The sequence below is a fragment of the Homarus americanus genome, unplaced genomic scaffold, assembly GCF_018991925.1.
Source record: "Homarus americanus isolate GMGI-L3 unplaced genomic scaffold, GMGI_Hamer_2.0 scaffold25013, whole genome shotgun sequence".
Taxonomy (NCBI): Eukaryota; Metazoa; Arthropoda; class Malacostraca; order Decapoda; family Nephropidae; genus Homarus; species Homarus americanus.
In genome coordinates, this window is record NW_024722158.1 from 7527335 (window position 1) to 7543604 (window position 16270).

General features: G+C 42.4%; 1 protein-coding gene across 10 annotated transcripts in view; it reads left to right on the plus strand.

The window, feature by feature from the left end:
- The first annotated feature begins 5942 nt into the window (after positions 1-5942).
- Positions 5943-16270, plus strand: part of LOC121862189 (solute carrier organic anion transporter family member 74D-like) — a 43108-nt gene continuing 32780 nt past the window's right edge. For 7 of the 10 annotated variants that reach the window (XM_042360268.1, XM_042360271.1, XM_042360273.1 and 4 more), the window contains exons 1-3: positions 6466-6537; positions 13194-13364; positions 16133-16265. In XM_042360268.1, coding sequence (XP_042216202.1) covers positions 13203-13364; positions 16133-16265 — 295 coding nt within the window. In that variant the 5' untranslated portion in view covers positions 6466-6537; positions 13194-13202. Of the gene's footprint in view, positions 5980-6465; positions 6538-9386; positions 9588-13193; positions 13365-16132; positions 16266-16270 lie in introns of those variants that run through there. The other 3 variants (XM_042360275.1, XM_042360270.1, XM_042360274.1) reach the window with 3 other exon arrangements.

The following is a 16270-nucleotide window of genomic DNA, read 5'->3' on the forward strand; positions in this document are numbered from 1 at the left end:
CCACTTGGTCACTTACAAGAGATAGTGTACGTTAAAGAGGAAACAGATTATTGTTGCATCTCTACCCCCCACCCACCCCTGTGTGCTGTCTCGCCCACTGTGTGTATTTATTTATACATCTCTTCTCCTTACTCTCCTTTCTTCAGCCTGTGTTTCTTTCTCTCTGTGTATCTCTCACCTTGTTTACTTTTTGTCTCTCACCTAGTTCTCTATTTTTCTTTCACTCCATTTTGTGTCCATCTCTCTTTCCTCTCTCTCTGGTGCTCAGCTTCAGCAGCTGTAAGAGAACAGCTCCAGCAGTCGCGGTGTAACAACTTAACAGTGTACACACAACACTGCCAGCAGCTGAGAGCTACACTGGCAACAACCAATCTGACTAAATGTATAATGTTAGAGAGGCACACGAACGAGCCCAGTTAACCTTACCTAACGAATGCAGTGCTGGGATCATGTGGTTAGGCTAGTTCAGGGTCGGTTTGGTTTGCTCGTATCGTGTGAAAAATAAAGGATTAATTTACCCTGTTCGCGATACTTTACAGATATAGTGAGTTGTGTTCAGAGAGGTCCCGTGTACACCATAACAAAAGTTTAGATAGTATACACAGTGTGCAGTACATAAGTACCCCACCAGCACTGTATCTGAATTAAAATTAACAAAACACCGCCACCACCTGCGGGACACACAATGACGCCGCCCTGTCAGTTACATTCAGACCGTTGTTGTACTCACCACAACAAACATGGTTCTCTCATTTCAACAACATCAAGATTTTGTCTGATTTTATAAATGTATTATATTAGCAGTTCTCTTTCCAACCACATATAATCAACTAAACTACCCTCAAGGTCAATGTCAACTTCCGCCTGGTAATCCCCCTCTCGAAGGTCAAAGGCCAAGATCAAAGCTTTGAAAAGAGGGTTTCTGAAGTCACGCATTCACATTATGCCATAACCTGGAGTACTTAGAATGCTCTAACCGCTTCCAGGAAACGCAGCAGTGCTGAAAACGACCACAATACATCAGTGCATGGCGGATAAGTGGATACAATGTTCGTCTTCTGCCCTAACGGGTACTGGTTCGAGCCCAGTTTACCAAACTGTAAAGAGGTGCCTGACTTTATAGACACAAAGTGAAGGCGGTCGAATGCTAATGTACGGAAGGCTTCTAATTCAGTGTGTACCATTCAAGAGTAGAAAATAGGGTATAGAATCCTTTCCAAGAGACTCACTGGCATGTTTATCTTCTAATTTTTGGTGTCTTCGCTCATAATGCCATCCACAACGTTTCTGTCTCATCAAAAAACCTTGTCTCAGTCTAAAAAAAAATTGTCTCAGTACAGCACGTTTCCGTCCCCAATGATACCACGGCCCCAAAATGTTTCTGTCCGTGGCATTATGTTTGTGTAAAAGCAATCACCCGCGGGTTTGTCACTCACGGAGAGGAACTTTACAAAGATTCCCGGGCCGGTGGAAGTTGTTTGGACTTACTTCCTAGCCCCCATTAGTCCCTGTTCACCTAGCAGTAAAGTAGGTACCTGGTGTAAGTCGAAAGTTGCGAATTCGTATTCAGGGACAAGTTGTTGGAGCTTCCAATAACTTGATGACATAAACCATTGACTCTTCAGGCTTCTATGCCCTTGACTCTTCAGGCTTCTACGCCCTTAATTCATGAGACATAAAGGCAAGCATGAACTTAGCATGCTTCCCTGTTGGGCGCTGTAAACGCTTCTGCGCTTCACCTTACACAAGGATGTGGGGAGTGCCCAATAAATAATGAAAAAAAAAATACAGTACTCCTGAAAACTCTTGAAAATTTGGATTCTTGGTAACTGCCTCGCCGTGTATACAGTGTATTGCCTTTCCGTTTATATCATCTATGACAAAAGTTAGGAACACGTATTTACACTAGTCACAATGTAGTTTTGATCCTCATATGACCGATATACTGTATTTATACTTTTATCCTCTTCGCCACTGATCGGCCCCGTTAGCCGCTTGGGCGTTTTAGTATTGAAATGAATCTTTTTGACTTGATCATCGTCGGTGCGATACAATCCTATATCTCCCTTAATGTAATTATCAAACTTATATCTATCTAAAACCACCGCCAAATAAAATATCAAAAGTGGCGACTCCGTAGTGAAGGGGTTAAGGTAAATACAAACCCTTTATCCAACCCAAGAGACCCGCTAACGTAAATGCATATCCCTCTTAAGTGAACCTGTTAGATGGGGTCTCACATACAGTTGGGGAAGAAAAATCCTTCGTACGAAATTTAGATATTTCTTAGCCCTGAGCTGGGTCACTGTGGTCTCTTGCAAAACTCTTTTGAAAATGAGTGAGAATGATCTAGTTATCTGAGGTCTCATCGGCAGCGGAAGGTGGGTTATTGCGCTCACAACCATTGCAGATAGGGTGTGGACGATAACTCTAGTCTAGCTATGGCTTTCATTAAAAGGTTCCTCTGCAAGGGGATGGACGTTCGTCGGACTGTAGCTCCCATTAAAATAATGAATGCCACTGGAGGTGGTCCAGCATCCCTTAGCATAGTTTCCATTGAAGAGTGTAAAGAAGCCTCAGTCGGAAGGAATAACATTAACGTATGAGTCAGAAATTACTTGTACCCGAAATTAAATTTATGAAAAAAAAAGTTACTTAAGTTTAGCCATTATAACTTTACAGAAAACGAATCAACGCGTTTTCAGTGACTGCCTATAAAGGGGAAACACATTTACAAGGTTTCGAGACTGAGAACTGCACCTTGGCGAGGCAAGATCTTTTCTGCTCCCGAGGTACTACGTGAACCTGACGATGCTGACTAGTGACCAGGCGAAGGTCGTAAGACTGTATCCAGTCACATGCCCTTCGCACAAGCAACTAAACCTCCTTGTTCTTAGGAAGTTTTTTGACTCCTTAGGAATCAGGAGGGTGACAAGGGTCGTCCGCAGACCAGTGAGTGGTGGCCTTATCGTCACCTTCACGGAATAAGGATAGGCCCAGCAAATAGCCAACATAACAGAAATTAACGGGATCCAGATACTAGTGTAACATTAAAATCATCACCGTTTTTAGACTTTTACGAAAATATACAAGAACAAGACCAAGAAGAAGAATGGAAATTGATAAGTAAAAAGAACAAAAGGAAGAAGTCCAAAGTATACGACTCAGGAAAAAAACAGCTTCGGCCGAAATAGCCTAAAGGCGAAGTGGCCAGTAATCCCCAAAACAACTACAAGGTACACGATCAGAAGTCACGATGGTCCGAACTCAAATCCACTCACTGCACTGGCTATATACTGTACCCATATCCTGAAATATATGACGAAGACAACGAAGCTATGTTTTAAGCAGAGACGTGACCGATCGCCCAAGCGGCTAACGAGGCGATCATTTGGTGAAGAGGATAAAAGAAAAGGAAAAGTAACAGAGACGTGACCGATCAGTGGTGAAGAGGATAAAAGTTAAACAATGCGTAAGAGAGAATTAAGCGACCGCCAGACCAGCTAACGAGCCGATCTGTGGCGAAGATGAATAATAACGTTATTTTTCAGATAGAGTTTGGTTCAGAGCCATTTAGGGAAATTTTCAGCCACAAGCGATCATCATGTTACATTTTAACCACAAAGAGATAAACTGGGTGAATCTTACCTCAGACGGCATAGAAGAAGAATTCCCTGACCTCACATAAGATCACGAGGGAACACAAAGCAGCGGTAGACGAGGTCCACATCCAGGAAGTCTACTACCAGCGACCATTATCTAGTGAGGAGGAAAACAATCTTTGAAAACCAGATGAGAGTTATACAAGGATAATTTATAACGTCATCCACGGAGACTTGCTTGCGCACGTAAAAATATAAAAGCAATTAATTGAGAATATGTCATAATAAAATAATTAGATAAAAAAAAGAACTAGCAAAAATATAAACAAATCCTCGAGGCAGTGGTAAAGGAATGTGTACCCAGGAAGAAGGAAATAAGGAAGGAGGTGTGTACCTCGGAAGAAGGAAGTAAAGGTGTGTACCCCGGAAGAAGGAAGTAAAGGTGTGTACCCCGGAAGAAGGAAGTAAAGGTGTGTACCCCGGAAGAAGGAAGTAAAGGTGTGTACCCCGGAAGAAGGAAGTAAAGGTGTGTACCCCGGAAGAAGGAAGTAAGGAAGGAGGTCCAGATGGCTGAACCACAACATGAGAAGCAAGGAAATAAAATACCACCCGTGAAAAAATTAACGCAGTACAAATGAACACGAGGACTATAACGTACTACTAATGTTACTACTATTTTTTTCTTTCGTTTGGTTATGGCCTCCAACCTCTCTTTATAGCCATCCTTCTCCACCATTTTATTACCTAATTATCCTAATACAAAAGTAGCTACCCTAGCTGAGTTAGTTAAGCGGCAAATCTATGCTGCATTCAGTGACTGTTGCCTCATAGTCTGTCTACGACTGTTGTTCCCCGAGGCAAAGCAATGCTGACCAGGCTGCAACACAGCTTCTGGGATGCTGCTTCTGTTCAGATAACACATCGGCCAGTCTGGAAGCATCTTACACTTGGTCCCATCCCGCCAAATGTTGTGATCACCAAAGGAGTTCTTAATTCTCTCGTCATACGCCGTGTTCTTGTCGTTCTTGTTCTCTTTGTGTGCAGCCTTGAAAGACAGGTTACGGTGACATACGGCCATGGGATCGAATATCCTGAAATCAAAGAAGGGTCGCTGCCCCCGCATCTAGACTCCTCGAGCACTGACGTCCACACTGGCTTCGTTGGTTGTGACAGTTGCTGCATCAATTGTTGAAGTTTATAGCTGTGGGTGTGCTGCCGATATGTCGTAATGGAACGTCGAATCTTGTTTAATTCGTTGGTATCCGCCTGACTTGCTACATTTTGAGCTATTATGCGCTCAGTGAGGGCTGCCATGAGTTGACAGAGTTCTGATGTTCGGTGTCAGCAAGCTCCTCTGGATTAGCAATTCCCATTCCTCCCAGTCTCGGTGGTAGTGCAAGGAGTGACTTTTCGGCTGGGGTTAAATGGTGGCTTTTCATTAGTGTTGTAATAAGCGACCGTGATGGCTTCTTCCAGCGGGTGGAGGAGGGGTCCGATATCGGGGATAGTACGCATCAGGTAGTTCAGCGATGCAAGACCCTGTGGGTGAATGCCGCAAACGACCGCATGTGGCTTAGCAATATCAGACAGAGCTTTGATTTCCTTCACTCACTCATTTACCTTTCCCGTTACGTACTCGGCCTTGAAATCGTTCGTGCCGATTACCGCACCTAGGTGTCTTAGGCCGTTCTTTGTTATTTTGACCTCACTTCCGCTGAACACCTCTGTAGCCCGGTCATGGTATTCTGGCTTCACAAAGAGGAAGGACTTGCTGGCATTTGGGTGGTACCATATTTGTGGACCACGTGATGTTACCGGGTCCCACCACTTTCTGATGCCCTCCACTTTTCCTGCTCCTGTAAGATCTTCAGCAACGTAATGTAACCTAACCTAACCTAACCTAACCTAACGTGACCTAATCTTACCATACCTAATGCTAACCTAACATGACCTAATATTTTTTAATCTAACATAACGTAACCTAACCTAACTTCCCCCAAGGAGCGTGGTTGATCATGTGAAATAGGCTGGGGGGAGGATCCAATCTCAAATGATCTTAAAATATATTTTTTTTTTCTTATTATTTACAAGTGCCGTATATATCATTTATCAGATTACTAGCCGTTCGGACGGTTGGTTAAGTCTTCGTTACCTTCTAAGAACTGTATTTGTCCCGTGTTAGTCCTGATATATGACAGACTATAACTGTAACAGACTACATGATAAACTATAAATATGAGGGGATATATGAAACTATAAATATAACAGCATATCAGGAGTGCCAACATTAAACTTGTCGTTACTTAGTACTGATAATGATTACTGATAACGTCACTCGGGTCACCAATCTCCTCAGTGTCCATCACTTATCACACAGGTAAAGTGCACTTTCTCGTGTTTCTCATAATCTGTGAACCTTAAACTTACTACAGATTAAGTAATTTATAGCTTGGTGCAATATTATATAATAATGTGTCATTTTATAATTTAGTTAAGCTGAAATATTAAGTTATTTGTACGTAGCGTCAGAGTGAAATTCATTTTTTCTCCATTAGTGAGTCAAAGTCGTGTATAGATTAACAACACCTGCATATTCGAAACAATTGACCATCTAGTCGAAATTTACATATTTACTCTTGGATCTAATTTATCCATTATTTATAATTAGTTTTGTGGTTAACAGAGTGTTCACGTGCGTAATCTTAGAGACAAATATGTGTTTATACTGTATACACAAATGAATAAAATAAAATCACATTTGGTTATTTCAACTATTATCAGTGTTGTTAAATCAATAGTCACGATGACCACTCAAAGAGGGTACTTAGTCGTACTACTGAGATGTCAGATTGAAGCTTCGTAAGTCAGTGTAACCTTGACTGTGAAGGGGAGAGGACGTACTGCTACTCTCTCTCAGTGTATGTGTGTGTGTGAGGTTTGTAAAATAAGTCACCTTGGACACTAGTCAAATGACCAAGTCCTAGCACACCCAAGTTAAGTAACCTAACATAACTATTAGGACTGAAGCCCAAACGTTATGGGCTTCAGTCCTAATGGTTCCCAATCCTGATGGGCCTTACATAAATATATAAATGGTAAGGTTGGGGATTATTAACACTAAGAGTCTCTTTGAAGTGCAATCTGTCCTCTCTTTGATCACAGAGTCGTATCTGTTGATGGTACATGAAACTTCTTTTACCTTTATTAAAACAAGTTTACGTTTAGTTAACATAGTCGTGTGCTTAAATTAACTCTACTTTATATCCCTAGACTTATTTGTTTATATAATTTGAACTCGAAATTGAAGTTATAAATCTCCTGGGATTCGATTGGCTATTTGAAGGCCCGTATTATTCTAAACTGCTTCGTGATTGGTTGACCTCGCCTCCATGGCCGCCTTCATCATTTCAAGTCTTATCAACTTACTAAGTTTTAGGGTGGTTGGTTCGTTCTTTGTTACTCTGTTATGAACTTTATTTGTCCAGTGTTAATACAGGAGAAAATATGTGATGTTTGGTAGTGACACTAGATGACACCTCACATGTGCCCGGGCAAAGTAGGACTCGAACCTTTGGCATGAAAGTGAGTGCGCGCGTTACCTCCTGTGAGGCTACATTAACCTGCCCACCTATTGTGTTTATTTGGAATATTTTTACTATAAAAATTTTCTTGGATTTATACTAATTTCTCTCTATCGCTTAACACAATAAGAGGTGTTGTGTTGTGGGTCGAGGCCGAGGCTTCATGGTATTAACTATTAACACAACTCTTACTACAGTGGCCACAACAGCTCAACACATGACATAAACACTAGTCTCCCTAACACACGCACAGATAATAATAATGGATGCCACCTCGGCATGAATTTGTTTAAGGTGTAGAAGCTGTCGTCAACACAACAACCACACCCTGAGTTAACGAGCTGCATGACCCGGTGTCAAGGAATAGTCCGAGAAGATCGGACAACTCGCCAACTGCACTGGCTAACCATTACCCCAGAACACGATCAGCAAATCGATTAACATACAGGTTCCCAATTGCTGCTCGGAGATCGAACCCGAGTCCACTCGCTTGCAAGGCGAGCATGCTGACCATTACACCACAGGTCTCCATACACGCACAGAAACGACCTCATTATCCTACACAGTTATCATCCCTCAGTGATAACATTAATGATATACACGACAGATAAATGTGTTATCTTAGTCAGTGTTATCTCACAGGTATCAAGATTTTCATGGGTTCCAACGTTAAATTTTCAGCCAACTTAAATATGAAAACTAAACTGCTGACCGAACCTAACGCTAACGTGACCAAACCAAACCTGACCTGACCTGACCTAACCTAACCCCCAGGTAGCGTTAGGATGTTTAACCTTCAGGTGATCCTAAGCCTTGACTGTAAGATCACCTGAGTCACCTTCTTCGTGTCGTACTTTATAGGAGTAAGTTACAAGTGATCCCACTTGTCATGACGAAGGTAGAGTTATGTTACACTGAAATCGAAATCTTCAGTACACAAGGAGACAACATGGCCGGCACTGCAGTCTACTACCTTTAACCTCCCCAGCTGTTATAGTTACTGTAGGTACCACTCTGTAGATGTCCTTTTAATGTATGTTGTCTTCCGCGTGACTCAATTAAAGATAACCTGAGTTATATATCAAACTCTCAGGTGAAAGTTTTATGTGACGTACACTCAAGATAAAGCAGATAATGGTTGTTGGGAGAAGTACAATTTATTTCGATGAGTTTCCTTGCTGCAGTTGGGTCCGAAATCTATATTTACGAGTCTCAGCGAAATATGACAACATATTGGCAGCCTATTTCATAAAGTAGCTAAGTGAGCCAATTACATAATCTCAAACAACGGGAAATTTAGAGAACAGTTAAGAATACTGACCCCAAGCCGAGTGTTGTCATTTGGCTTGCGAGACTGTGTTAAGCGATGTCCATGAAAGGCTGAGAATTAAACTGGAAGGGTAAGGGATTCGGGGAAGTGTCCTAGCGTGGATCGCAGACATTCTTCATGACCGCAAGCAGCGTGTGGTAATTAATGGCACGAAATCGTCATGTGTACCCGTGGCAAACGGGCTACCAAAGGGCAGTGTACTGGGCCCGTTGTTGTTTGCTTGTTTCATAAATGACATGGCAGAAGCTATACACTCCTCCATACAAATATTTGCAGACGATGCCAAGATATTCAGGGAAATTAAGAACCAAACAGACTGTGAAGAGCTGCAGAAAGATCTCTTGACAGCTTCAAGAGTAATTGAAGAAATGGCTGTTAAGATTCAATGCACGAAGTGTAAGAGAATGCACATAGGTCATACCAACAGTAAGGAGGCATATCACGTGTCCCAACGGGACGAAGAAACAGATTAACAGAGACCGAATACGAAAAGGACCGGGGTGTGTATGTTGACAATGAACTGAACTTCTCGGGCCATTGTGAGAAGGTGAATCAAGCAACTAAGCTAGTAGGTCTTATGAGGTCGCTCATATATCTATAGATATCGTAACGCTCTTCAAAGAGTGAGGTGCTTCCCCATTTGGAGTAGTGTCACCCCGTCTGGTCCCCGAGATATGCTAGAGACTGTCAGTTGATTGCAAATGTCCAAAGGAGAGCCACCAGACTAGTGCCTGTAATACTGCACCTCAGTTACCCAGATAGATTAGAGCGCCTGGAACTTTCTAGCTTATACTACAGATGGGCAAGGGAGGACCTAATTGAAGTTTATAAACATCTCAGAGGACACTACTCAGTGTCTATACCTGGAGCTGGCGAACGCCTGCCTCACTAGGGGTCACAGCTCAAGCTACAAATCCAGAAAATTGTGGGGGCAAACTTTTTCAGAGAGAGAATTGTAAACTCTTGGAACAATCTGCCAGAGAGTGTTGTGACGGCACATATTATACAAGGGGCCCTCTGAGGATGGGGGACCTCTGAGAACGCAACACCGGGGAGTGAAATCCCAACTCAGAGGTAAGCACTGCTACCGGATTCTCAAAGCTTTTACAGTCCAATTTTAACATAAAATGTCGAAGTGTGAGACTTTTACTCAATCAGCTACTGCCAAAAATGATGTCGGTTTAAGGCTAAAAACCCATTACCCACAGACATACGACCGGACAAGTAGCCTCGAGACTATCGGCACCTTCCCCTCTCGCCTTTATGTTTTTTGTGGGATATTAGTTATTGCAAAATAGTTGAAGATCTGGAGGCAGTAGTGCAAGAGTAAGGTTGGCGGCGGCTGTCAACTATTAAGTGTAACCCACTGGTTGTGTAGTGATGATGGCGGTGTATGGGCAGGAAGCACACACTTAACCCTGCCCCGACAGTTGCTGCTGCTGTTGCTACTACTACTGTAGGAATCTGTACGTTTTTAGTAAAAGTATTTCTGCGTGTTATTGTACTCGTGCAAACAGGTAGAGAGAGTTAGACTGGCTTAGGTATTATTAGGTTAGTTTAAATAGAGTGTTGGATTACGTTAGGCATGAATCATATTATTACGTTGATTGAGTCGTATAAGTTCTGCCAAATACAGTAACATAATCTCCCTCACCATTGTAACTGACGCACCATCAGTATAATTTTCACCTTACATATTCGTAAAAGTTTATACACTACTTTGGTGCACTGACTGTAAACAAGACAACACTTATAAACACGACTGAAAGTCAATGTAATTACACTGTAGCCACCACCACAGCGTCATGGCTCAAATAAGACACATCCCATCTCCAGGTAAGAAGAAAATTTACCTGTGATTCTTGAGAATCGCAAAATGGCCACGTTCTTATTTTCTAACCGTTCATCTCATTTGAGAATCAGCTCAAATTATTACATAAATTACGTTTTGATGTGACTGGACATACACAAATGATTTACTGTATAGAGACCAGTGACCAACATATTTTTACCTGTCACATAACGAACTCATTGTATCCCTGAACAAGCTTGTGGGACTATAAGGAATAGCTTACTGCCTCTTGTGCCCAGACGTGACCTTCAAGTGAACAAGGTACTGTACTGTAAGTCCAAAGCAGTGAACGGTTTTTTCCGATACTTAGCAGGAATATTGACCCCCCCCCCCAACGAGCTGGCTATTTGACAGTCACTTTCCAGTCAAACAATTTCTGTATTTTGTTTACCATATGTCAGCTTCACCTTTTTTTTCACTTTTATCCTCTTCACCACTGATCGGCTCGTTAGCAGCTTGGGCGATCGGTCACGTCTCTGATTACTTTTCCTTTTCTTTTATCCTCTTCACCAAAAGATCGGCGTGTTATTAGTGTAACCTATACTGTCCAGTGTCTGTACAGGATTGACTGTAGTTCAGGTATCTGAAGGAGACCCGCCATGTGTGGTAGTATCACACTATAACACTCTTCTCATGTGTCCCGGGTCGGGAATTGAACCCATGACATAATGAAGAGAGGCAAGCACACTACCGGTATACCAATGATACCACCAATCAGGCGAAATTAACTAATTTGGTCGTTCCTCTCCCGATAACCCTCCATTCGTCTGTGTCTTCGTCAGACATGGGCTTTCCTTGTCTCGTGTCTTCCTCCTCGCAATCACTTCCTTTAATTTCAAGTTTTCGTCCTTGACCTTCACTAACTCGGCCCTCAGAAGGGCACAGACGTGCTCACAACTTACACTAGCCATTACTGACAATAGCAAACATACAAAGAGACAGACCCGTGTAAATAACCACAACCTTATTTATTTATTTACAAGTTATGTGATGTAATAAAGAGATGAGTGTCTTAGCAAGATTAATGTGATGCTGTAACTGAAAGCCTCCATCACACAAGACACAAGGCCCTTGGGACACGAGGCCCTTGAGACAGAAAGTGACAGCTACGGTCAGAAGCTGGCGAGCCATGCAGGTCAGCACTGACAATGAGATCACATTACCGACAGTTGACTGATGCATATGATACCTTTGCATCAGTCAGAATTTTTTTAAGCGAAGTAAGTGCATCATTCGCATCGGCCTGGATCCGGCCCTATATATTTATATAACCTGTATATATGTATATATTTTGACTGGACTCATGATACATGAGTGAATTGTGGTGGTAAGGAAGCACAGAATACAGCAGAAGTTTTATTCTCTTACACTTCATCGTTGTGCCTTCCTCAGAGAGAATGATACAAAACAACTAATTAACTAAACAAAAGACAGGTGACAAGCTTATACTACAGACAGGCAAGGGGTGACCTAATTGAGGTGTATAAGCATCTCAAGGGGCATTACTCAGTCAAGTGTCCTTACTTGGAGCTGGCGGACGCTCGCCCCACAAGGGGTCACGGCTCAAGATTGAAGAAACCGCAAGTCCAGAAAACTGTGAGGGCAAACTTTTCGGAGTGAGAGTTGTGAACTCTAGGAACAATCTACCAGAAAGTGTTGTGATGGCACCAAGTGTGAGCTCTTTCAAGACCAGACTTGACCAACACTGGAACAGGTTCAGGTACATTCAGGAGACGGTGCATGCCCAGTACTTGCCAACAGTGCGTAACAGAGACGTGATCGATCGTTCAAGTGGGTAACGAGCCGATCAGTGGTGAAGAGGATAAAAGTAAAAAGTGAAGAAGGTTCAGTGGAAGGGTAAAGGGTGGATGGAAGGGAGTTGTAGGAGTAGAAAAGGGTGCTGTGGCTCAACACAGCTTGCCCGATGGAATAGGATTGTCCTAAGATCGTCAGGACCAGAACCTCCCCGCCCAGCATTGGCAGCAGAGGAGGGGGTGAAGGGTTGGGTTTCCTCTCAAGGAGCGACACTGCTACAAAAGCAGCTAGAGCCCAAAAACAGTGCTAGAGATCACACCCTTTCAGGTCTTGGCAGCCACACCACCTCAATAAAGATATGAAGAATGAAAGGTAGGTTAGTGGTAGAGTTTGGAGAAAGGTGAAGGTAAAGTCTTTAAGTTGACTCTGCCCTCTTTGCTGCGCTGACTCTCAGTGACTCGGTGACCTTGGCACAACACCTACAATTTTAAATTACTGTGTAGGCATTCTAATTTCATGGTCAAAACATACAAAAAAGTATAGAATGCAGATGACACACCTATGTCAAAATGGCGACTTACGACAGGGTTCCGTCTCGATGACCAGGTCGTAAGTCAAAAAGGCAAAAATAATACATAGAAATTCTAAAATTTTGTCAATACACAGCGCGATCACTAACGTCGGTACTAGAAAATACGTAACTTGAAAAATATTTTATACAACCACGGCGGTCGTATGTCCGGGTTGTCGTAAGTCAAGTATGTCGTAAGTAGGGGAGTGTTTTGTAAATACCGTTATACCCCTTGTCTGGGGGGTATTGTCATTGTCCCTACCATCGGTGTCTGGTGCGAGTCCTTACATCTGTCTTGCATGAAACTTCATTCATTACCCAGAGGACATGAGCAATTCACAAGAACTAATTTTTATATTTCTTATACAGTACTGTATATGTTTTGTGTGTCTTCTGACGTTTCTTTTACAGATTGTCTACTCCTTTTCTGTATTTAACAGGTTATGCATTTTTTTTCTTAATTTTATATATTTCATAATAACCATTTCTCCATTTTGCATAGGCCTAGGAAATGACAGAAAAAGGAGAGGCCAATAGGGTGGCACCAAAGGAAAAGAGCCTCAGCCACAAGATGACCAAAGAGCAGAAGGACCAGTTGGAGGCTCTCTTTACTGAGGAGGACCTGAAGGACACCCAGTGTGGCCTGGGACCATGTAAATCCAAGTGGCTACAGGTGGGTCCTTTTACTTAGTGTGCTCTCTCTTTATATATATACTGGTATATACTGTATACAGTACAGTATAGGGACACTGACTACAATATCTGGAAGAATATTCCATGGACTGATCACTTTTCCTGTTTTATCTGCATTTGACATCTTTTTTGTACTGTATAGCTTCAACACATTTCCCATAGTAGTTGTCCGTGCTTTAACAGGCAGATTGATGCATCTATCAATCTTCGTCATATTTCCTATTCATAATCTTTTACACCTGTATCTATCTCCTGTAAGGCAGTGGTATACCAGTGTTGGTAATTTCTTCAGCCTCTTGGGATAGTTCAACTCCTTTAGCCTGGAACCAACTTTGTTGCTCTCCTTTGGATGTTCTCAATAGCGACCACAGTTTTCTTCCTACGCTACATGGGGACTATACTGACTGACTGAGCGTATTCCAGGTGAGGCCTGTACAGCCATCTGGAGTTTTGAATGCCCATATACTGGGACGATTGCTAGATAAGCCCCTTGTTCGCTTTCTCAGCATATACTTTTACTTTACTTTTATCCTCTTCACCACTGATCGGCTCGTTAGCCTCTTGGGCGATCGGTCACATCTCTCATCTCTATTATGCACTGTTGGCAAGTACTGGGCATGCACCGGCTCCTGAATGTACCTGAACCTGCTCCAGTGTTGGTCAAGTCTGATCTTGAAAGAGCTCACACTTGGTGACGTCACAACACTTTCTGGCAGATTGTTCCAAGAGTTCACAACTCTCACTCCAAAAAAGTTTGCCCTCACAGTTTTCTGGACCTGCGGCTTCTTCAATCTTGAGCCGTGACCCCTTGTGGGGCGAGCGTCCGCCAGCTCCAAGTAAGGACACTCGACTGAGTAGTGCCCCTTGAGATGTCTATACACCTCAATTAGGTCGCCCCTTGCCCGTCTGTAGTATAAGCTAGGCAAGTTCAGGCGCTTGTTGTTCAAAACTCAAGACATTGATATATAGGTCTTTTTCTTGGTGAACATACTCGTATCTCTATTTGAATTCTTTGTTCACTAATTAATGAATTTTGAAGCATATCTGATATGCATGTCATTGGTGTGCTAATGTTCAAGCATAACAGACAAAGATATCAACAGGATGAAAATACACTATAGTGTGATGGGCACACACTTAAGCTTCTATTATAGTAGTGACAAGTGATCGTGGGCCCTTCGTGCTCGGTGGCGAGTCCGGTGGTACAGTTTACCGAGGTTTTTATAATCATGGTCGTGGTTGTTATAATCATGGTCCTGGTTGTTATAATCATAGTCGTGGTTGTTATAATCATGATCGTGGTTGTTATAATCATGGTTGTGGTTGTTATAATCATGGTCGTGGTTATGATCATGGTCGTGGTTGTTATAAACATGGTCATGGTTGTTATAATCATGGTCGTGGTTGTTATAATCATGGTCGTGGTTGTTATAATCATGGTTGTGATACTTACAGTATCTAATATACTATAAGAAGGAATAGAATAAAGGTTAGAATAATTAGTTAAAGAAATATTCGCCATAAGGAGAGGTTAAAATCATAAAAAAAAAATTATTATGAATCACTGATGATCATTCCGAGATAAATTATACTGTACGATGAAGAGAAGTGACCTTGATTCTGGTTAGATTAGTCACCATCTGCTTAAGTCATCACCTGTGTTAAGTCATCATCTACGTTAGTCAGTTTTAGGCCCATTTCACATGACTGACCGACAATCTATGTTCTTTCCGCGCGAGGGTGTTAGTTTTCAATGCGTCTTATTATTAACGCTGGTGGATGTAAGACCTCCTACCCTCACTGACACAGCTATGGTCAATTTGGTGTTATTCTTGTTTATAAATGCCTTCTAATCTGCTTCAAGTCTATCCGTCCTGTCTATTGCCATCCCAACTGTCTGTTCGTCTGCGTGGTGTTTGAATGTAAGCCCGTCTGTACTCTTTGTGTCGTCAAATCTGTCTTGTCTTATCCATTGTTGGCGTGTGTCTGCCTGTTTGTCTAATGTGAACCAGTCAGTCAGCTGTCTGTCTGTCTGTCATGTTAGTTGCCATATTGTCTATTTGTGCATGTGCCTGTATGAATCTGTCTAATTTTGTCAACCTCCTGTCTGTTTCACTGTCTATATTCACCCTGTGTCTATTGGAGTGATCTTCTCCATGCATTCCTGTTATTATCTTTTTATCTCTTCTCTTTTTCCATGTACAGTCACCCACAGGAATAAGTATACACTGTAGCTGTAAGGTCGTCTGGTAACGTTGAAACTGTGCATCCAGACGCATGATGAAACTCAGCTCCCCCCCACCTGTTATCTCTTGAACTATTTTCTGTTTCCCCTTCTTTATTCTTCTATTTACTCATCTTCCTTCCTTTACTAATCCAAACAACATTAAAAAAAGTAGGCTAAGAAAAAAGTGGGGGGAGGAGGAGGGAGCCGTACGATAACTGCAATCGTGGGCTGACAGCGTACAGCGAATGAGGGTGCGCCAAGTCCGTAGACTTGCATCGTTTTCCAGCGTAAATAAAATGTTTATGTAATGGCTTCCTAAAGAAACTATCGATATGGGACCAGGTTTGTGGCACTCTACGAATTTTTTGCGATTTTTCCACCAAGCTTGATGAAAAACGATTGTGCCGTTTCGGCTGCCCAGAACGGACACACACACAAACAGACAGACACACACACAAACGGACAGACACACGCCTAGTCCTATAGTATATTAGATGCCTTATGGTATGTTCTCTTGACAGTGGTTTGCAACAAAGGAGATGTACATGCTGGTGTACTGCCTGGTGGGGTTGACGCAGGGCATGTTCTTCACTTACTCTGTCTCAGTCCTCTCCACCATTGAGAAGAGGTTCAAACTCACCAGCAAGGAGACAGGTGCG